This window comes from Sapajus apella, unplaced genomic scaffold (genome assembly GCF_009761245.1).
Source record: "Sapajus apella isolate SASKATOON/1434 unplaced genomic scaffold, GSC_monkey_1.0 scaffold71, whole genome shotgun sequence".
NCBI lineage: Eukaryota > Metazoa > Chordata > Mammalia > Primates > Cebidae > Sapajus > Sapajus apella.
This window is the reverse complement of record NW_022437011.1, coordinates 65,603-86,617: the sequence shown is the minus strand read 5'-3', so window position 1 is coordinate 86,617 and position 21,015 is coordinate 65,603. Positions and strand designations below refer to the sequence as shown.

The following is a 21,015-nucleotide window of genomic DNA, read 5'->3' as shown; positions in this document are numbered from 1 at the left end:
GGGGTGTGGCATGTGGCATGTACAGCAGTGCTTTGATGGGCTTGTCGGACAGTGGTTTGGAGGTCCCCTCAGGCAGGTACAGGGAGGCCAGGGATGGCTTGGAGGGGAGACCTTTTTTTTTTTTTTTTTTTAAAGGTTTAAAAAAGGGCTTGTTTAATTAATTAAATACAAGGATGAGCCCAGGCAGGGCGGAGGGGCGCCACCCACAGAAAGCACACGTCCCTTGAAGCCACCTCCCCCGCAAACGCAGGAACCAGGTCCCAGTGACTCCTGGGGGACTGGAGGAGTGGACGCAGGTCTCTCCAGGCCCCTGGACACTGGAAAGGGCCCTGGGAACAGAGTTCTGGAACTTATAGCCCTACCAGACCCTGCTGCAGACAGGCCCCTGCCAGGGCGGGACCCACCAAGACACGCAAAGGAAAATGGGGCCCCAGTCCCCTACCCGCCCCCACAGACTAAGGCATCTCACTAACGCTGCCGGAGGAGGGTTTGAGGCCAGGGACTGAGGCCGTGGAGAGCTCCAGAAGAGCGTCTCCGCTTCCCTCCCCCCAGGCCCCCAGGCCCCCATCCCTGGATCCTGCCAGGCCGGGGCTGGGTCCCAGTGCACACCAGTGCCACCCAAAGGCCCCCTGTCCCGAAGCGAGAGGCAGGAAGGTTCTGGAACAAAAGGGGGAACCAAAAACCTCCTGCAGTCGATTTGGGGGATTCCGCCTTTCTGGATCTGGGACATGAAACCTGGGACCCTTCTCATTCCAGGCTGGAGTCATATTGAAATGCAACCCCGGCCACAGCAGGACGACCCCTGGCAAGGACATGAAGGTGGCCCCCGAGGGACAAGTCCCCACCCACCCAATGTCTTGCAGGGACAAATCAAGGGTCTTCTTGATACAAGAAAGGAAATTCATTTTCGTAATTTGAGGAGGTGAAATGAGGAAAAGGTCTAGGTGAAATGAACCATCATAGACAGACCTCCTAAAAAAAAAATCACGGAAATTTTTAAATTATCAAGAATGATACAGAATTCCAAATAAATGATACAGGCACAAATTTTTTCAATGACATGCAGGGACATATGAATTCATACGACAGAAATTGAGCCTAAGAATATGATGCCGTCTAGTTTTGCCATGAAGTGCCGAAAACATTTGAAGGGTCGGAGATTAGTCAGTGAGAAACAATTTGGTGTGGATAGAATTGTAGATTTTCAATTTGGAAGTGATGAAGCTGCTTATCATTTAATCATTGAGCTCTATGATAGGCGGAACATTGTTCTTACAGATTATGAGTACGTAATTTTAAATATTCTAAGGTTTTGAACTGATGAGGCAGATGATGTTAAATTTGCTGTTCGTGAACGCTATCCACTTGATCATGCTAGAGCTGCTGAACCTTTGCTTACTTTGGAAAGATTGACTGAAATAACAGCCCGTGCACCTAAGGGTGAACTACTGAAGAGAGTGCTCAACCCATTGCTTCCCTATGGACCAGCTCTCATTGAACACTGTCTTATAGAAAATGGATTCTCGGGTAATGTCAAAGTGGATGAAAAACTTGAAACTAAAGATATTGAAAAAATACTTGTTTGTCTGCAGAAAGCAGAAGACTATATGAAAACAACATCCACCTTCAGTGGGAAGTGATATATCATTCAGAAAAGAGAAACAAAACCAATCTGGAAGCAGATAAACCAGTCGAAGACATACTCACGTATGAGGAATTTCATCTTTTCTTGTTTTCTCAACATTCACAATGTCCATATATAGAATTTGAATCATTTGACAAGGCTGTGGATGAGTTTTATTCCAAGATAGAAGGCCAGAAAATTGACTTAAAAGCTTTACAACAGGAAAAGCAAGCATTGAAGACATTAGATAATGTTCGAAAGAATCATGAAAACAGATTGGAAGCCCTTCAGCAGACTCAGGAAATAGACAAACTGAAAGGAGAGCTCATAGAAATGAACCTACAAATAGTTGACAGAGCCATTCAGGTAGTTCGAAGTGCTTTGGCTAGCCAAATAGATTGGACAGAAATTGGGTTAATTGTGAAAGAAGCCCAAGCTCAAGGAGACCCTGTTGCAAGTGCAATCAAAGAATTAAAACTACAAACAAATCATGGTACAATGCTGCTAAGATATCCATACTTGTTATCAGAGGAGGAAGATGATGATGTTGATGGTGACGTCGGTGTTGAGAAAAATGAAACCGAACCACCAAAAGGAAAAAAGAAAAAGCAAAAGAATAAACAGCTGCAGAAGCCTCAGAAAAATAAGCCATTACTTGTAGATGTTGATCTCAGCTTGTCAGCATATGCCAATGCCAAAAAGTATTATGATCACAAGAGATATGCTGTTAAGAAAACGCAAAAGACTGTTGAAGCTGCTGAGAAGGCATTCAAATCAGCAGAAAACAAAGCAAACATTAAAAGAAGTTCAGTCTGTTACCTCTATTCAAAAAGCAAGAAAAGTATATTGGTTTGAGAAATTTCTGTAGTTCGTTAGCTCAGAGAACTATCTAATTATAGGTGGACGAGATCAGCAACAGAATGAAATAATTGTGAAAAGATACTTGACACCAGGAGACATTTATGTACATGCTGATCTTCATGGAGCTACTAGCTGTGTAATTAAGAATCCAACAGGAGAACCCATTCCCCAAGGACCTTGACTGAAGCTGGCACAATGGCACTTTGCTACAGTGCTGCTTGGGATGCACGAGTTATCACTAGTGCTTGGTGGGTGTACCATCATCAGGTATCTAAAACAGCACCAACTGGAGAATATTTGACAACAGGAAGCTTCACGATAAGAGGAAAAAAGAATTTTCTTCCTCCTTCATATCTAATGATGGGATTTAGCTTCCTTTTTAAGGTAGATGAGTCTTGTGTTTGGAGACATCGGGGTGAGCGAAAAGTCAGAGTACAGGATGAAGGCATGGAGACACTGGCAAGTTGCACAAGTGAACTCATATCAGAAGAAATGGAACAATTAGATGGAGGTGACACTAGCAGTGAGGAGGATACAGAGGAACATGAAACTCCTCCTGTAGACGTAGAACTCATGACTCAGGTTGACCAAGAGGATATCACTGTTCAGAGTGGTAGAGAAGAACTAAATGAGGAACTCATTCAGGAAGAAAGCTCTGAAGATGAAGGAGCATGTGAAGAGGTTAGAAAAGATCAGGATCTTGTTGGTGAAATGAAGGATGAAGGGGAAGAGACATTAAATTACCCTGATACTACCATTGACTTGTCTCACCTTCAGCCTCAAAGGTCCCTCCAGAAGTTGGCTTCAAAAGAGGAATCCTCTAATTCTAGTGACAGTAAATCACAGAGCCGGAGACATTTGTCAGCCAAGGAAAGAAGGGAAATGAAAAAGAAAAAACTTCCAAGTGACTCAGGAGATTTAGAAGTGATAGAGGGAAAGGACAAAGAAAAAGAAATTACTGTGCATGTTGAAACTCATCAGAACACAAGCAAGAATGTTACAGCTGTGCAGCCAATGAAACGAGGACAAAAGAGTAAAATGAAAAAAATGAAGGAAAAATACAAAGACCAGGATGAAGAAGACCGTGAACTTATCATGAAATTGCTGGGGTCCGCAGGTTCAAACAAAGAAGAAAAAGGGAAGAAGGGGAAGAAAGGAAAAACAAAGGATGAACCTGTGAAGAAACAGCCCCAGGAACTCAGAGGTGGAGAAAGGGTCTCTGACAACATTAAGAAAGAAAGTCCATTTCTTGAGGTTATTACTCATGAGTTATAAGACTTCACTGTAGATGATCCACATGATGACAAGGAAGAGCAAGATCTGGATCAACAGGGAAATGAGGAAAACCTGTTTGATTCTTTGACAGGCCAGCCACATCCTGAAGATGCACTATTGTTTGCCATTCCAATATGTGCCCCTTACACCACCATGACAAACTACAAATATAAAGTGAAACTTACTCCTGGAGTGCAGAAAAAGGGAAAAGCTGTAAAAACAGCCTTGAATAGTTTCATGCATTTCAAAGAAGCAACAGCAAGAGAAAAAGACTTATTCCGCAGCGTAAAGGACACAGATTTATCAAGAAACATTCCTGGCAAAGTGAAAGTGTCTGCACCCAATCTTCTGAATGTAAAAAGGACATAGCTGAAATGAAATTCTAAAAATATTTGAGAAGACCCAATTTTATAGCCTTTTGGAAGTTCAAAGATGAAAACACCATGTTACAGGACTCAGCATTATAAAAATGAACTAAACATTGCCTTGCTATATATATTCACCAAAAGGACTTAATTCTTGGTTTTTTCCCCCAGTTTTATATATAAGAAGCACTGTCTATGATAGGATTTCCTAAAATATTTGTGGACAGTTAAATGCTAATTATATGCATCTGTCGTTATTCTACATTTTCTTGAAGTTTGGAGGTTAATATTGTGTTGTTTTCATGATGTAAAGAAACTGAACAGTGAAGTGGCTTGATTGCTTAAACTACTGACTTGTTAAGTCTACTGTATATAGCAGCTAATGTATATATTACAGTCCAGCCGCAAGGGTTTTTTTTTTTTTTCTTCTTTTTTTTGGTGTGGGGGAGGTTAAATATTTAGGATTGTGTCTTGAAAACTAAATATTGGAGTGGATTTTCTTCTGCTTTCACCTATACTTAAAAAAAAAATGGTGAAACCCCGTCTCTACTAAAAATACAAAAAACATTAGCTGGGCATGGTGGCGCGTGCCTGTAATCCCAGCTACTCAGGAGGTTGAGGCAGGAGAATTGCCTGAACCCAGGAGGCAGATGTTGTGGTGAGCCGAGATTGCGCCATTGCACTCCAGCCTGGGTAACAAGAGCAAAACTCCGTCTCAAAAAAAATAAATAAAAAATAAAAAAAAAGACCCCCCATTTTTTTTTTTTTTGAGCTGGGAGAAGGGCAGTGAAATTCAAAACAGGGCTGGGCTGAGGGCAGAGGACAGAGTTGCTCTTGTCCTTGGCCCCCACTGGGCTTGGCCTGGTGGCAGGGGTGGTATTTTGAACAGTATCAGCAGCCAAGGCATAGCAGGTTTTGATTCAGTCAGTTGCCCTCAGCGTATCACCCCTCGGCAGCACACCACGGGACTAAGGCTGCAAGAAAGCAAACCCCAGGAAGCCCCAGCCACACTCACTCTGGGGTTCTGAACACAGGCCCTTGACTGCTGTGAGTTCAAATCCTGAACCTGCCACTTGTGGGCTTGTGACAGCAGGCACATGCTTCCTGAGGCCAGTCACAGATTCCTCGCCTGTCAAGTGGATATAATTCACATCATAAGATGGATCTGCAGAAAACACTCCTGGCATATAGTCAACAGGCATCAGTCCAGTCTTCTGATGTCACAGACGGGCCACCTGAGGTGCACAGGGAGGGAGGGACTTGTTCCCGGCCACGCAGCCACCCTCCATCTACACAGCACAGGTCCCTGACCACCCGCAGCCCTTCTCTCCCTGCCTCTGCTGAGGGAGAGGGGGGTCAAGTGTCAGTCAAAGACTTTGCCATTTTTCCTTCCAATGCTTTCAACTTGAATCTGGCATACAAATTCATACGACAGAATTCGTTGTATGAAAAATCAAGGGAGGAGGAAAGAGAGAAGAAAAAAAAAAATCAGAGGGAAGTGAGTTTTTCCAGCTCCCGGACTGAGGGAGCTGACCAAGCCCTGGGGCAAAGAGCCTGATGAGACTGTGCACAGTTTTGCCCAGTGCCGCCTTGGACCTGAGGTGGCGTCTCTAGCCATGCACAGTCTCTGCCGTGGAGTATTTGCAGGCAATAGCCGTGAGCTCAGCATCAGGTCCTGCATTCCCAGTCTCTTCCAAGCTGAGCAAACCCATCGTTCCGTATTACTGGGTCTGCTGCTGGGGCCAGGGCGGACCCCACAGCCAGGCTCAGCACTTATTCGTCAGGCCTCGGCTGAGCGCTGGAGCCAGTGGTCACTTCGTGGAGGTCTAGAGATGTTGCCTCAGGCCCTTGAAACCCACCTGACTAGTAGAGGGGTCACTGTTCTAAGAGGCCATCCAGTCTGTGGGCTCAGCATCCAGGCAGAAGAGCGCTGGAAGGTTTCTCTAGGGGACAGCAGTCTGGAGGCTGACCATGTTATTAGTGCCATTCCAGCTTCAGTGCTCAGCAAGCTGCTGCCTGCTGAGGCTGCACCTCTGGCTCGTGCCCTGAGTGCCATCACTGCTGTGTCTGTAGCTGTGGTAAACCTGCAGTACCAAGGAGCTCATCTGCCTGTCCAGGGATTTGGACACTTGATGCCATCTTCAGAAGATCCAGGCGTCCTGGGAATTGTGTATGACTCAGTTGCTTTCCCTGAGCAGGATGGGAGCCCCCCTGGCCTCAGAGTGACTGTGATGCTGGGAGGTTCCTGGTTACAGACGCTGGAGGCGAGTGGCTGTGTCTTATCTCAGGAGCTGTTTCAACAGCAGGCACAGGAAGCAGTTGCCACACAATTAGGACTGAAGGAGCTGCCGAGTCACTGCTTGGTCCATCTACACAAGAACTGCATCCCCCAGTATACACTAGGTCACTGGCAAAAACTAGAGTCAGCTAGGCAACTCTTGGCTGCTCAGGGTTGCCCCTGACTCTGGCTGGAGCCTCCTATGAGGGGGTTGCTGTTAATGACTGCATAGAGAGTGGGCGCCAGGCAGCAGTCAGTGTCACGGGCACAGAACCTAACAGCTGATCTCCAACTCTCACTCATGAAAATAAAAGTTGCTGGAGCTTGAAAAAAAAATTGATTTTTGGTCTTAGGAAACCGGACCAGGGAACCGCTCCACCACAAGGTAAGACTTCTGTTGCCCACAACCCCTCCTGCTGCTTGCCTCGTGGACCGAGGACCTGAGTGTAGAGGAGACGTCCCTACACTCTTGTCTTCTCCCAGTAAGGGGTTTTCCGGGGGTCAGGAATCTGAGGGAGACGTCCCCATCTTCCTGAACCCTCTCGGTGTTGGGTAGTGCAGTCCAGGACGCCTTCTGATCATCTCTGCAGCAGCGGCCGAGGTTTGGGTATTCAGAAGCCCCATTTGCCTGGGCCCTGCCTCAGAGCAGGACCAAATCCCCGGCTTACACTACTAAAACGTCTATCTCAAATAGGCCCTTTGGCGTATAAACTCCCGTTCATTAAGTAACTGTACTTTGAGTTTCTCTTCCCACCCCCGGCACGAGTGAGTGAGAGAGTGAGTTTATGTGTAGTCCCACGGCCTGACGGCTACGGGGCTTGTGTGGGCCTCAACCCGCGGTTCCACGGGGACGTCATAAGGCATAACGGTGATTCGCCTCAGGACTGAAAGTTCTGAGGTGACCAGGCCCAGGGGTTACACGGGTACACCTTAGCCAAGACGCCCTTCATTTTTCAAATCATTTGCAAAAAAAATGAAAATTTTTAGAGGAAATCATCTCTTCCAAATTTTGAGGAGTTTTTCTATATCATTCTTTCATTAAGAACTTCATTTTTAATTTGTCATAAAAGTTTACAACTTGATTTTTTCAAAAAAGTCAACAAACTGCGAGCACCTGTTAATAAAGGTCTTAAATAATTGTCAAAAAAAAAAATGATGCCTCAGCTTGAAACAATAGCGAAAGGGACCCCAGCAACACATAAGAAAGAACTTCCTGACACATGTACTGTGAACCCTGGGAGTGGATAACCAGGAACGGTAAGATATTGGCCCCATTCCCTCCTTTCACGGGTTGGCAGGTATCTCCCAATGGGAGGATTGGACTAGTTGACCTCTCTCAAGCTTCTTTTAATTCTCTTTGTGATTGTAAATGTGTTTTCCTCTTTTATTGCAAATTATTGCTGTTATTTTCCCCACTGGTGAAAAGCTATTGTACAGTCAGTTTTTTTTTAGTGACTTCAAAAAAGAAAAAAAAAAAAAAAAAAAAAAAAAAAACTTCAGGACTTAGCAGAAATCACCACTCTTGATTGCAGCAAAAGAAATATCATTGGATATTTTGAACAAAAAACCATTTTGTTCATTGAGGCAACCCTCAATGGTTCAGTCTGGCCGCCTCCTTGTACATTCTGCTCAAATTCATGGACAGGAGCTGCCAGCTGGGGAGAGTGGAGGCAATTCTCACTGAGCAGACCTAGGTACCTGTCGAACTGCAGGATGTGAGTGGCGTAGTGATCAAACGCCTGCTCCCGGGTCAGGAAGATGTCAGCTACCTTCTGCTGGCTCTCCCAGTTTGACAGCCTTTCCTCCAGCTCCTCCAGGATGCCTTGGTGAAGTTCGTAAATGGCTGGGAGTTCACTCAGGCCCTGCCTCAGCTCCTCCCAGGCCAATGTGTCTCTGCCTTCATGGTCCATGTCATCCAAGGCCCTCATGACAGCTCCATGGAAATCCAGATGTAAGTGCTGGAGCATCTCCACGTATGACTTCTCTGAAGATAGCAGTTCCTGTGCGATGACAAGGGCTCTGGACTGTCCTTCCACCTTGTGGGTGAGGCTGGGGTCTCTTGAAGCACTATCCTCCTCCTCTGAGCTTCTCTGCTCCTCATCCGACGTGAGGTCCTCTTTAGGGGCTGCCGATGAGATGGGACAGACTTTGTAGGGCTCTGTGTAGGTGCTGGCTTGGGAGAGAAGAACCATGAGTTGAGGAGGGATATTAGAGGTGAACAGTTTATACCTCAGTCAGAAATAAACTCTTCCTCATGATCAGAGCATCCAGCACCGATGAAGCAGCTCTGGGAGTGATGGGCTCGCCGTGGCTGGAGGATTTCAAGTATCTTTTTTTTTTTTTTTCCTGGCCCAGGCTTTACTTGCTCCCGGCCCCACGGGCACAAGGAGCACTGCCTCCTGGGGATCCCTGCCAAGCCGGCCCCAGGCTGGAAGCTGCAGGATCCACCCACCGGTGGCCCTCATGGCCCCCCAGAATCTGTATCCTCAGTGCAAAAGGCCTGGGGAGGAAGGCTGAGCCTGGAGGTCAGGCACGGAGGGGCTGTGCGCCCACTGGCCACTGGCTATCTTCTGCACCAGCACCGGCTCTGACAGTGCCTGCCGCTGCAGCCGCTGGATCAGCTCCTCCACGTAGACCTTGAATTTAATTTAAAATTAATCTCCTCAGTGTACTGGTCTAATCCTCAATGGTTCAAACCATTGACCTGGCGGAAGAGTCTCTAAATTCCAAGATACCACAGATAATGAAAAAAGATCAGAGAGCCAGGGGACAGCCCCAGGCTTCCAGAAGAAGCTGCAAGATGCTCGTGTGGCAGAGGGCGAGAAGCTGCTGCTTCAGTGTCAGGTGTCTTCTGACCCCCCAGCCACCATCACCTGGACGCTGAATGGAAAGACCCTCAAGACCACCAAGTTCATCATCCTCTCCCAAGAAGGCTCACTCTGCTCTGTCTCCATCAAGAAGGCACTGTCTGAGGACAGAGGCTTATACAAGTGTGTAGCCAAGAATGACGCTGGCCAGGCTGAGTGCTCCTGCCAAGTCACCGTGGATGATGCTCCAGCCAGTGAGAACACCAAGGCCTGGGAGATGAAATCCCGGAGGCCCAAGAGCTTTCTTCCTCCTGTGCTAGGAACAGAGAGTGATGCAACTGTGAAAAAGAAACCTGCCCCCAAGACGCCTCTGAAGGCAGCAATGCTCCTTCAGATCATCCAGTTTCCTGAGGACCGGAAGGTCCGTGCAGGAGAGTCAGTGGAGCTGTTTGGAAAAGTGGCCGGCACCCAGTCCATCACCTGTACCTGGATGAAGTTCCGAAAGCAGATCCAGGAGAGCGAGCACATGAATGTGGAGAACAGCGAGAACGGCAGCAAGCTCACCATCCTGGCCGCGCACCAGGAGCACTGCGGCTGCTATACACTGCTGGTGGAGAACAAGCTGGGCAGCAGGCAGGCCCAGGTCAACCTCACTGTCGTGGATAAGCCAGACCCCCCAGCCGGCACACCTCGTGCCTCTGACATTCGGAGCTCCTCGCTGACCCTGTCCTGGTATGGCTCCTCGTATGATGGGGGCAGTGCTGTACAGTCCTACAGCATCGAGATCTGGGACTCAGCCAACAAGACATGGAAGGAACTAGCCACATGCTGCAGCACCTCTTTCAACGTCCAGGACCTACTGCCTGATCACGAGTATAAATTCCGTGTACGTGCAATCAGTGTATATGGAACCAGTGAGCCAAGCCAGGAGTCTGAGCTCACAAGAGTAGGAGAGAACCCTGAAGAGCCGAAGGATGAAGTGGAAGTGTCAGACGATGATAAGAAGGAGCCTGAGGTTGATTACCGGACGGTGACAGTCAATACCGAACAAAAAGTATCTGACTTCATGACATTGAAGAGAGATTAGGATCTGGGAAATTTGGACAGGTCTTTTGACTTGTAGAAAAGAAAACTCGAAAAGTCTGGGCAGGGAAATTCTTCAAAGTATATTCAGCAAAAGAGAAAGAGAATATCCGGCAGGAGAATCGGCATCATGAACTGCCTCCACCACCCCAAGCTGGTCCAGTGTGTGGATGCCTTCGAAGAAAAGGCCAACATCGTCATGGTCCTGGAGATCGTGCCAGGGGATGAGCTGTTTGAGCGCATCATTGATGAGGACTTTGAACTGACGGAGCGCGAGTGCATCAGGTACATGCGGCAGATCTCGGAGGGGGTGGAGTACATCCACAAGCAGGGCATTGTGCACCTGGACCTCAAGCCTGAGAGCATCATGTGTGTCAACAAGACGGGCGCCAGGATCAAGCTCATTGACTTTGGTCTGGCCAGGAGGCTGGAGAACGCGGAGTCTCTGAAGGTCCTCTTTGGCACTCCGGAGTTTGTGGCTCCTGAAGTGATCAACTATGAGCCCATCAGCTATGCCACAGACATGTGGAGCATCAGGGTCATCTGCTACATCCTGGTCAGTGGCCTTTCCCCCTTCATGGGAGACAACGATAATGAAACCTTGGCCAACGTTACCTCAGCCACCTGGGACTTCAACGACAAGGCATTCGATGAGATCTCCGATGATGCCAAGGATGTCATCAGCAGTCTGCTGAAGAAAGATATGAAAAACCGCCTGGACTGCACGCAGTGCCTTCAGCATCCATGGCTAACGAAAGGTACCAATAACATGGAGGCCAAGAAACTCTCCAAGGACCGGATGAAGAAGTACATGGCAAGAAGGAAATGGCAGAAAACGGGCAATGCTGTGAGAGCCATTGGAAGGCTGTCCTCTATGGCAATGATCTCGGGGCTCAGTGACAGGAAAACCTCAACAGGGTCACCAACCAGCCCACTCAATGCAGAAAAACTAGAATCTGAAGGTGTGTCCCAAGCTTTCCTTGAGGCCGTTGCTGAGGAAAAGCCCCATGTAAAACCCTATTTCTCTAAGACCATTCGTGATTTAGAAGTTGTGGAGGGAAGTGCTGCTAGATTTGACTGCAAGATTGAAGGATACCCGGACCCCGAGGTTGTCTGGTTCAAAGATGACCAGTCAATCAGGGAGTCCTGCCACTTCCAGATAGACTACGATGAGGACGGGAACTGCTCTTTAATTATTAGTGATGTTTGTGGGGAAGATGATGCCAAGTACACCTGCAAGGCTGTCAACAGTCTTGGAGAAGCCACCTGCACAGCAGAGCTCATTGTGGAAACAATGGAGGAAGGCGAAGGGGAAGGGGAAGAGGAAGAAGAGTGAATCAAAGCCAGACAAAAGCAGTTTCTAAGTCATATTAAAAGGACTAGTTCTCTAAAACTCAAAAAAACTCAAGATAGCAAAAGCACCTAGTTGTGATAGATTATCTAGATAGGTCATTTTTGTGTTGATTCTTCAGCAACAGCAGTTGGTACCTGGCAGCGTTATTGATGGGCATTAATCCACCTTAGCTGGCACTTAAGATACTAGTGCCGCTAGATTTCATTTAGGGAAATCACCAGTAACTTGCCTGACCAATTGATTTTAGAGAGAAAGTAACCAAACAAAATGTTTATCTGGGCAAAGTCATAAATTCTCCACTTGAATGTGCTCATGAAAAATAAGGCCAAAAGGAGGGTTCTGGGCCACAGCTCAGCCCAGAGGGTCCCTGGAGACAGGAGGCCTTTCTCTCCTCACCCCCTGACTCCAGAGAACTGGGTTTTCTCCCAGTACTGCAGCACCTCCTTCTGAAAGCAGTTGAGCCATTCTAACTTATCAGGCACACTTGATTCCAAAGTACACTGCAGGCATTCAAACTCTCCATTTCTCTTTCCCCTTCCACCTGCCAGTTTTTCTAGATCTGAACTTGTCATGAATTTAAGCATTAGCAACATTATGCTTCTTAAATTCTGAAGACAGGTCCCCTGCTCATGGATGACTCTGGCTTCCTTAGGAAAATATTTTTCTTCCAAAATCAGTAGGAACTCTAAACTTACCCCCTCTTTGCAAATGTCTAGCAGCTTTAGACATTTGGTTAAGAACCCATGGGGAAAAAAAATGCTAATGTGGTTTTCTTTGTAACCAGGATTCATATTTATGTTGTTACAGAGTATCAGTTCTGCATGTGTGGTAAAGATTTTTGTGTTTGAATGCAGGAAAAACCAGTTTGCTGAAATGTTAGTCTTAATTATCTATTGGCCACTATGAAACAGATTTCAACTGATAAAGAGCTGGAGAACTCCATGTACTTTGGAATCTTCTCCAAGACAGTCAGAGTTTAATTCATCTTCATTCTCAACACTCTCCAAAGAACTCGACCTACCTTATGGGTTCCATATCTTTCTTCTTAAATGTGCATCAATCATGCCTTGCCCTCAACCTTTAAATATATTCTTAGACCTGGTAAATGCACTCAGACTTGCACCTTTAGGAATTTTTAGCTTTCTTTCACTACATTGGCACTTAAATTTTTTCTTTATAAAACTTTTTGAAGGTCATAAACAAAGACCATAACTGATAGACCTGATACATTTCCCGTGTGTGTGTGTGTGTGTGTGTGTGTGTATGTGTGTGTGTAACATTCCAAATACTTTTTTCCCCCCACTGTTTGTAAGGTGCAGCCATTTAATATTTTAAGGGACTTTTTAAAGAGTTCCTTAAGAATCAATTTAAAATTACTTCAGTGCAATACTACATAGTATCAACATTAGAATTTTGATATTAGTCTTACCTTATCTTCCATTCTATTTTTATCTGCTTTTTGCTGCTAGTTTCAAATTGCCAGTATTTTTCCTTTTGCTTTTAAAATAGTTACAATATTTTTCATAATAGCCACAGTATTGTCACAGTTTATAAAGGGGTTTTATTTGATTTAGAGCATTCAAAGCTTTTCTCCATCACTTTTAATTGTGTTCAGAATATAACCTTTGTGTGCATGTATGTTGTGTGTGTGCATGTGTGGTGTATATGTGTGTTACAGGTTAATGCCTTCTTGGAATTATGTTAATGTTCTCTCAGTTTATTATGCCATCAGAATGGTAAATGAGAACACTACAACTGTAGTCAGCTCACAATTTTTAAATAAAGGATACCACAGTAAAAAAAAAAAAAAAAGAAAAGAAAAAACATTTTTTTTTCAATATGGCTCTTTTCTGCTCTTATTCCTTTTGTTTTGTATGAAGACTGCAATACAGGCCTTGCTTCCTTTACATTCAATACCAGTAAGATTCTACAGGAAAGCTGGAAGGGACCAAAATACTGATTGTAATAAATATTTGTGGGCCTCCTTGTACTGACTGGGCAGCCGATGAAGGGGTAGGGAGAGGTCTCTGAGAGGCACCACCGATTGCTTCTAGGTCTACACAAGAGACAGGCGCTGCTATTCGCTGTGCGTGGAGACATCGGAGGAGGAGCTGCTGTTGCTGTTGTTGGTCTGGGCCCTCTTTATGTATAAGTTTAGTAGCTTCATCTTGCTCCCTGTGAGCTGTGCGAGGTGAGGTTTCAGGTCTTCTCCGATTACAGAATAAATCGCCACTAAGGAAAACACGCTGGCCTTACGCACACTACTTTTGGTGTTGTCATAACCCTGCAGCAAGCCTGGGATGATGTCAGCGAGGAGCTGCAGCAACGACTCCTTGGCAATCCTCTCGACGACTTTGGTCTGCATCTTGATGGCAGCAAGGTTGATGGGATAGTCGGCCGTCTGGATGATGGGGCAGAGCACCTTGATGCACTGCTCCGGGTGGAAGGAACTGGCCAGTGTGGACGCAGCCTCCTCAGCTGCTCTCACCACCTCCTATGGGAGTCTTTGTGGGCTTCCAGAGTCTTCACAATCGTCAGCTCAGCGTAGTTTTTAAATCTTGCTGGTTGATTTCTCAGAATTTCCCTCAAAACTCTCAACGCCAGTGCTCAAATTGAATGGTCTTTGTCTCCAAGGGTCTCCAGCAGCAGGAGCAGAATGGTCTTGAAGTGCTCCTCCCAGACGCCAAGGCTGTCTTCCCGTGTGATTTTGAGCAGCTCCAGCAGGGCTCCTTTCCGTTCCTCCACCCGCTCGTTGTGGTTGGACAGCTCTTCAGAAGGTCAGCCACCAGGTCAGAATGGTCGATGGGCACATCTCGAAGCTGCTCCATGTCATCATCGAACACAGCCTCCTTCAGGGCGGTCTTGTCGTAGGTGTTGATGGTATCTGAGTAGGGGTACGGGTTGTACTCTCACGCCCGCGGCCCAGGGAAGGCACGCGGAGGCTGGGTGTTGAGTAGCGAGGTCTTGTTATCCAGAGCTGTCCGGCCTCCTTCTACCTCACTGCACCCCGACCCCGGCCCTTGGTGGCAGGAGAGGCAGCGCCCCCATCGCGGGACACAATATCACACTCCTTTTTGCCATCTCGTTTAATTAGCTCATTCAGATCCTCTTGGCTTCGAAGCTAAACTTTTCAATGGCTTCTGTAACTCCACGTAGAGAACTACAGATTTCTTCAGAGTTCAGGTTCTCTGTATCATAGTCCAGCATGCTTGGAGACAGACCCCCATGGGAACAGTTGGTGGGTGAGGTCAGGGGGCTGGTCCTGCTGCTGGTGTGTCGGGAGGGTGTCCGGCCAATCGTATTGCTTGGAGAGCCCACACTGATGTTACTGGAATTCTTGAGGTGGTTATGCAGGAGTTTGGTGGCACCATCGTGGAATGTTTTTGGCAAGGCACCAAGTAAATGGTAAATTCAGGAGTATTCAATTCAAACAGAGAGATTAGCACAATTTGTGCTGCCTTTCTCACGTCTGAACTCTTTGGTTCTGTTGTCCAGGTTATGACTCTAGAAACAGCAAGCCTTGTCTCACTAGAGTTTACAAAATCTGTTGGATCCATCTGTCTGGCCAGAGACTCAATATATTTCAGGATTGCAACTTTGACCTTGAGGTTTGGAGTTTGAGTTTGATCCACAATAAATCTCATCAAAATGTTAAATTGTTGATCAAATGGAAAGGAGGCCCTGGTGACATCTAGAGCCTTTTGGACTTTTGCTTGCATAGATCCAAGTAAATCTGCTCCCATTTTCTTAAGTAATTGTGTGAGAAGAACAAAAGGCCAGTCTTGCAAGTCATCCTTATGAATTATTATAAAATCCACAAGAGTCTCCAAAAACATACTGAAAACTCTCTTGCTATGAGGATCAGCAAACATCCGGGTGAAAATCACACACAATCTTTTCAGTTCAATTCGACTCAGTGTTCTTTGGCTCTTCAGTAGGTTCTGCTGGCTCAGAAGCCCTTCTTTCCTATCTGACCAGTTTAAACTAGCACAGTGGTTGAGAACTGCTGCTACATCCTCGGTCTGCTGCAGATGATGGGGAATGCCACCATTCCTGGAGCCATACGAGCGCTCAGAGCAAACACTTGAGGCATCACTGTTGGCAGCATCGTCAGAATACATCCCATATGGCTCATACCTCCTCCTCACAGGCTTCTTCTTGCTCCTGGAGTCTCCTAATAGCAAAGCATCAGCAACAGCAGCTTCAAGATCTGTACTTGTGCTCAAAACTCTCATGGCATTCACAGAACCAGGTATTCTTCCTGGCTGGCCAAGCCCAAACCGATCTAATCCTATTCAGTTTGGACTTGTTTCCCAGCTACACCCCTGGCTCCTGGTAATCTTCTTCGCTTTTCTGAAGATGGTGTCACAGGCGGGCCTTGTGAGGAGCCCCCAGCAAGTCCACCATCAGTACTTCCCAACAATTTTCCTGGAGAACTTGACCGGCTGCCGGCACCAGCAGGATTAGCAGATCTGGATCGCTGGGACTGTGAAACCACTTTAGCGCGACTGTGGCCCGGTTATCAGAAGGTGTAGAGGCGACGTTGGTGGCACTCCCAGAGCTTTGCTGTCTTGTGCGGATCCGACCTAAGGATGCATATGACCCTGGAGGCAAAGCCGCTGTGGAGCTGAAAGGTGTCATTCCCGAAGATGAGGAGACTTTGGATTTGGCACTGGCTGCTGCGTTCACATCAATGTCACTTCGAGATCGCTGAAGGGAACCAGTCGTTGACACAGATTTGGTACTAACTGTAGAACCTCTAGACGTGGTACTTCCAGTAGGACTTCTTTTGGCAGACAGCGGCCGATTTAGACTCTCTTGAGAGCTGGAAGACAAGCGATCAGACTGAGGCAGAGACACGATGCTGTTTGAGTTCTTCAGGTGGGACTGCAGGGCTTTTTGGTAGGAGGACTCCACGGTGTGGTATAAGTGCTCTGCTTCTCTGCTGAAGTGACTGTGAAAACCCCAGTAACATTTTCTGGCTTCCATTCTTGCTTCGGAATCAGCATCGTGTATTCCTTTCTTTACTGTTTCCGCTAATATGGATATGTGTCGTTCTAGTGAATGCGTCTGCCATTCTTGTAAAAGCAAATCTAAAAATTCAAAACAGCGCCTTCTAACTGCGACGGACTTAGAGGTACAGTTGCTTGTTATGACAAGTATTAACCTAGGGATGTGTGTGTGCCGAATAATTAACTAACAGCTACAACACCAGACGTGGCCATAATTTTGGCGTGACCCTCATTTTTTTTTTTAATGGGAAAAAATGATGGGTATATATATTGTGCTGTTTTTGTAGTATGCTGCTGGTATGATAATAAAACAAAACAAAACAGTACAGTAGATGCCAAGTAAGAAAACAAGCTATAGAACTCTATGGATTTTTTCTTTTCTTTTTTAAGACAGAGTCTTGCTGTTGTCCAGGCTGAAGTGCAGTGGTGCGATCTCAGCTCACTGCAACCTCCACCTTCTAGGTTCAAGGGATTCTTCTGCCTCAGCCTCTCGAGTAGCTGGGATTACAGGCATGTGCCACCACTCCCGCATAATTTGTTTTTATTGATACTATTTATTACAGTAAATTAGTTGAATGTGAAGTTTTGGATAGCTTGAATTCACCATTTTCTTATGCACAAATGGGCATTTTTCTCATTTACAAATGGGCATTTCTCTTTGGCATCCATTAAGTATTTGCCCAGATATTGGCCTCTGTCAAATATTTAAAAAATCATCCTAGTTTCTATTAAACAAAACTAAAAGTGATTCTATGGAGAGTGATTGTGTGATTACCAAACATATCTGATGTTAAATGTCATTAAAGTGCTGTTTGATGATCTCTGTCAGCTTGTGCTAATTAAGACAGAGAGGGCTGGGATTTTATAAATCCCAAGAGTCTTATCTGAACAGTCTGCATATAAAAGTTGTTTTTAGCCTTGTGAAGGGTATCCATGAAGCAGTGGACTTCTGCATTCCTGTCTTTGCTGGTCAATAACAGCCATCTTTCCAACTGTCATCTTTCATGCTACCATAGGTTTTAGGAGCTGGCAAGGATCTGCGAACAGGTTGTGCAAGTTTGCTGCGAGGCACTGGTATGCCCCCAGCAGAAGGGGCACTGGGTCTGGGCAAGCCACTTCTCATTGCAGTTGTCCCTGCAGGTCTGGTTAGAGTAGTGCTGTTGATATTGCTGGGAGGATTTGCTGAGACTGTGTTCGGAACCACAGGAGGCCCAGGTGAGGAGGTGGTTTGTGCGAGCTGTTATTTCTTGGCTACCAGGAGAACCAGAGCCATGATTACTAAATGCTTTCACTGGTTGCAGAAGAGCCAAAGGAGATGGTGCTGCAGGGGAACGGAATTTGCCTGGAGAAGGTATGGCTGAAGCCTGAGGTTGCATGCGAATAAATGATACAGGGACAAATTTTTTTTTAAATTGACATTCAAATTAAAATAAGAATGTCCAGTTTGGAGGAGGCTCCCACACGGTTCCGCTCCAGTGGAATGTTGAACATTTGCTCATCCACCTCCCTCATGGACATGTGACCTCTAAAAATGGCAGCCACGGTTAGGTAGCGGCCATGACAGGACAAGTGGTCCGGCTTATTGTGTTTTTCCTCCCTCACACCACCAGCGCTTCAGCATCTTCACCTTCAGCTCTGTGGACCCTACAGCTGTGAAGCAGGCCCTTAGGGGACCGGTATCTGCACTGCAGCGTGTCAGTCTGCCAGCCTGCTGAGACACCGTCCTGTGTGGTAACCTGCCCTGATCTCAGCCGAAGTAGTTCTGACACCAGTTTTCAGAACACTACTGCTAGTGCTTCTAGCAAAGGCCCCATGATTCTACTCCAAGCCACTAAGGACCCTCCAGAAAAGCTCCGTGTTCCTGCAGACTCAAAGCTTCTGTGGGTGGCAGGTCTTACTGGGACCTTGATCCTTGGAGCCTTGTTAGTATCCTACTTGGCTATCAGGAAACGGATGAATTACCCCAACCAAATGTGTCAATAAAACCAGATTGTACTCCAAAAAAAAAAAAAAAAGAGGTCCTAAAAATAAAAAAAGGTTTTTTTGTAAAAAAAATGAACAACAAAATCATCCCCCCTCTCTCTTTTTTTTTTTTTGCAGACCACAGGAAGTTTACTGTGTCTTTAAGAGACTACCATGCAGACCCCTCTTCCAGAGAAAGGTCTTTCAGAGTCAGGGAACTGTCATTCGGATGCGTTGCTTATTTGTCATTTTCGTAGTCAGCCGGATTCTACCTCTTGGATCTCTCAAACTCTTCAGTCCCCCATGTGTAGAGAAGATAAAACCCTATAAACGGCGGCACCACGCGAAGGAACGACTCCCGAGTGCGGCGCACCACGTTGGGGACTCCTTTAGAGAAGACGTGCGTGAAGGCGCGCTGCTCGAAAGATCACATGCCGCATCCGCGTCAGATTCCCAAACTCGCGGCTCATGGTGGCGGCGGCCCGAACCGCAGTCACCGATTCGGCGGACTCGTTCGTCACTTCCGGTAAGATCGGAAGCGGCTCTTGGAGGACGTGAGATCACTTCTGGGAGATACCATTTTCCTGCTGTCTCTAGGGGGTGACGCCTTTGTCCCAGAAAGAAATGTCCTGACTGGGTGACCGGTAGGTGGGCGGTGCCTTGGAGGCCCTCCCTGGGTCCGTGGCTTGGAGCTTAGCGGGGGAAGTTGGGGGTTGAGCGGGCTTTGGGGAGCAGTGGGCAGGCGGAGGCGCTCACACTTCTCCTCAGCCGTGGGCCTTTCTGTGGAGTCCAGTCAGAAAGCGGTCAAATGCGGAGGCGGGTGAGGGGACAATGAGGTGACAAGGAAGGGGCCTGTGGACCTCGGGGCCGCGCTGGCCAGGAGCTTGGGGCCTCCGAGTACTCCCGGCTGTAGACAGAGCGCCTCTGAGTCTCGAGGCCAGGGCACCCCGCAGCAGAGGAGCGCGGAGTTTTATTTGGTCTTGGCCAGTCGCTCTAAGGGGGCTCCGTTATGTTCAGGCCACCAGCAACCCCAGCACCAAAATCAGGGACACACATCTAAGGCTTTTCTTGGTAACCTCTGTTTTAGAGTCCACTGGCAGGCTGTAAACAGTCTCAAGAGATAATACAAACGTTTCTTGAAATTCAGCCACAAAAAAATTTATTTTTCCTTCGCTTATGAAACATAAGACAAATGAAAATCATTATCTGTGGTCCCTTCCTTTCAGTCCTTCTTTTCCCAAGGAGGTCTGCCAGCTGAAGGAGCTCTGGGACACCACTGGGGTGGTGACCTCCAGCATCCATGCCTGGGAGACCACACCCTGGAGGGATATCAATGTGGAGGCCATGGACTTTGAGTGCAAACAGTTTGCCCGGCATATCCGAAACCTGGACAGGGAGGTCAGAGCCTGGGATGCATTCACAGGCCTGGAAAGCACTGTGTGGAACACACTGAGCTCCCTGAGGGCAGTAGCTGAGCTGCAGAATCCAGCCATCCGGGAGCGGCACTGGAGGCAGCTGATGCAAGCCACTGGTGTGAGCTTCACTATGGACAAGGACACCACCCTAGCACGCCTCCTGCAGCTCCAGCTGCACCACTGTGAGGACGAGGTCGGGGCATTGTGGACAAAGCCGTGAAAGAGATGGGTATGGAGAAAACCTTAAAGGAGCTGCAGACCACCTGGGCTGGCATGGAATTCCAGTATGAGCCCCACCCACGGACCAACATCCCCCTCCTGCGTTCTGATGAGGACCTCATAGAGGTTCTGGAGGATAACCAGGTTCAACTTCAGACCCTAGTGATGTCCAAGTATGTTGCTTTCTTCCTGGGGGAGGTGTCGGGCTGGCAGAAGAAGCTGTCCACAGCAGATGCTGTCATCTCTCTTTGGGTGGAAGTACAACGAACATGGACTCATCTGGAAAGCATATTCATTGGGTCTGAAGATATTCCGGCACAGCTACCCCAGGTACCTGCTAAGGAAATCTACAATCTCTCTATTCTCTGATCCAGGTGAAGGGAAGGTCACCCCATTCCTGCATTGTCTAGGCTCTTTCCTTTTCCGCCTCCTTGCTTTCACTTTACCTAAAGGGGCCTCCCACAAATGTTCACCTTACGTGCCACCAGAAATCAGGCAGAGGAAAAGAGAGATCGTGAAATGCACATCAATTAGTTTGTCCTTAGATGGGTAGGAAAAAGAAAGGACAACCTCCCTCAGGAAAAAAAAAAAAAAATGTATGTGTAAGAAAGGAGATTAAAAAATACTGGCTACTAAAAAAAAAAAAAAAAAAAAAAAAAAAAATTGATTTGCGGTCTTAGGAAGCCGGACCAGGGAACCTTTTTTCATTACCCTCAGCGCTGGATAAAAAGACCCCCGAGCCTTTTTTTTTTTTTTTTTT

General features: G+C 46.9%; 1 protein-coding gene and 5 pseudogenes across 4 annotated transcripts; 3 read left to right on the top strand and 3 right to left on the bottom strand.

The window, feature by feature from the left end:
* Positions 1-1,076: 1,076 nt before the first annotated feature.
* On the top strand, positions 1,077-4,526 carry LOC116531424 (annotated as a pseudogene). Its single transcript, XR_004260420.1, has one exon. The product of XR_004260420.1 is annotated as a nuclear export mediator factor NEMF pseudogene (transcript).
* A 1,206-nt stretch (positions 4,527-5,732) lies between these two features.
* On the top strand, positions 5,733-6,733 carry LOC116531422 (protoporphyrinogen oxidase-like). Its single transcript, XM_032250142.1, has one exon. It carries the CDS (start codon positions 5,742-5,744, stop codon positions 6,585-6,587), a length of 846 nt encoding a protein of 281 aa, XP_032106033.1. The 5' UTR covers positions 5,733-5,741; the 3' UTR covers positions 6,588-6,733.
* A 2,409-nt stretch (positions 6,734-9,142) lies between these two features.
* Positions 9,143-13,307, top strand: LOC116531421 (annotated as a pseudogene). Its single transcript, XR_004260419.1, has one exon. The product of XR_004260419.1 is annotated as a myosin light chain kinase, smooth muscle pseudogene (transcript).
* Positions 13,308-13,340: 33 nt separating this feature from the next.
* On the bottom strand, positions 13,341-15,959 carry LOC116531420 (annotated as a pseudogene). The gene has a single exon (XR_004260418.1). The product of XR_004260418.1 is annotated as a CLIP-associating protein 1 pseudogene (transcript).
* Positions 15,960-16,012: 53 nt separating this feature from the next.
* Positions 16,013-16,979, bottom strand: LOC116531599 (annotated as a pseudogene).
* Positions 16,980-18,742: 1,763 nt separating this feature from the next.
* On the bottom strand, positions 18,743-19,106 carry LOC116531423 (annotated as a pseudogene).
* Between the last annotated feature and the right edge of the window lie 1,909 nt (positions 19,107-21,015).

What these genes read in the sequence shown, in the direction of transcription:
- LOC116531422 (XM_032250142.1), top strand. Translation starts at nt 5,742, where the DNA reads ATGCACAGTCTCTGCCGTGGAGTATTTGCAGGCAATAGCCGTGAGCTC.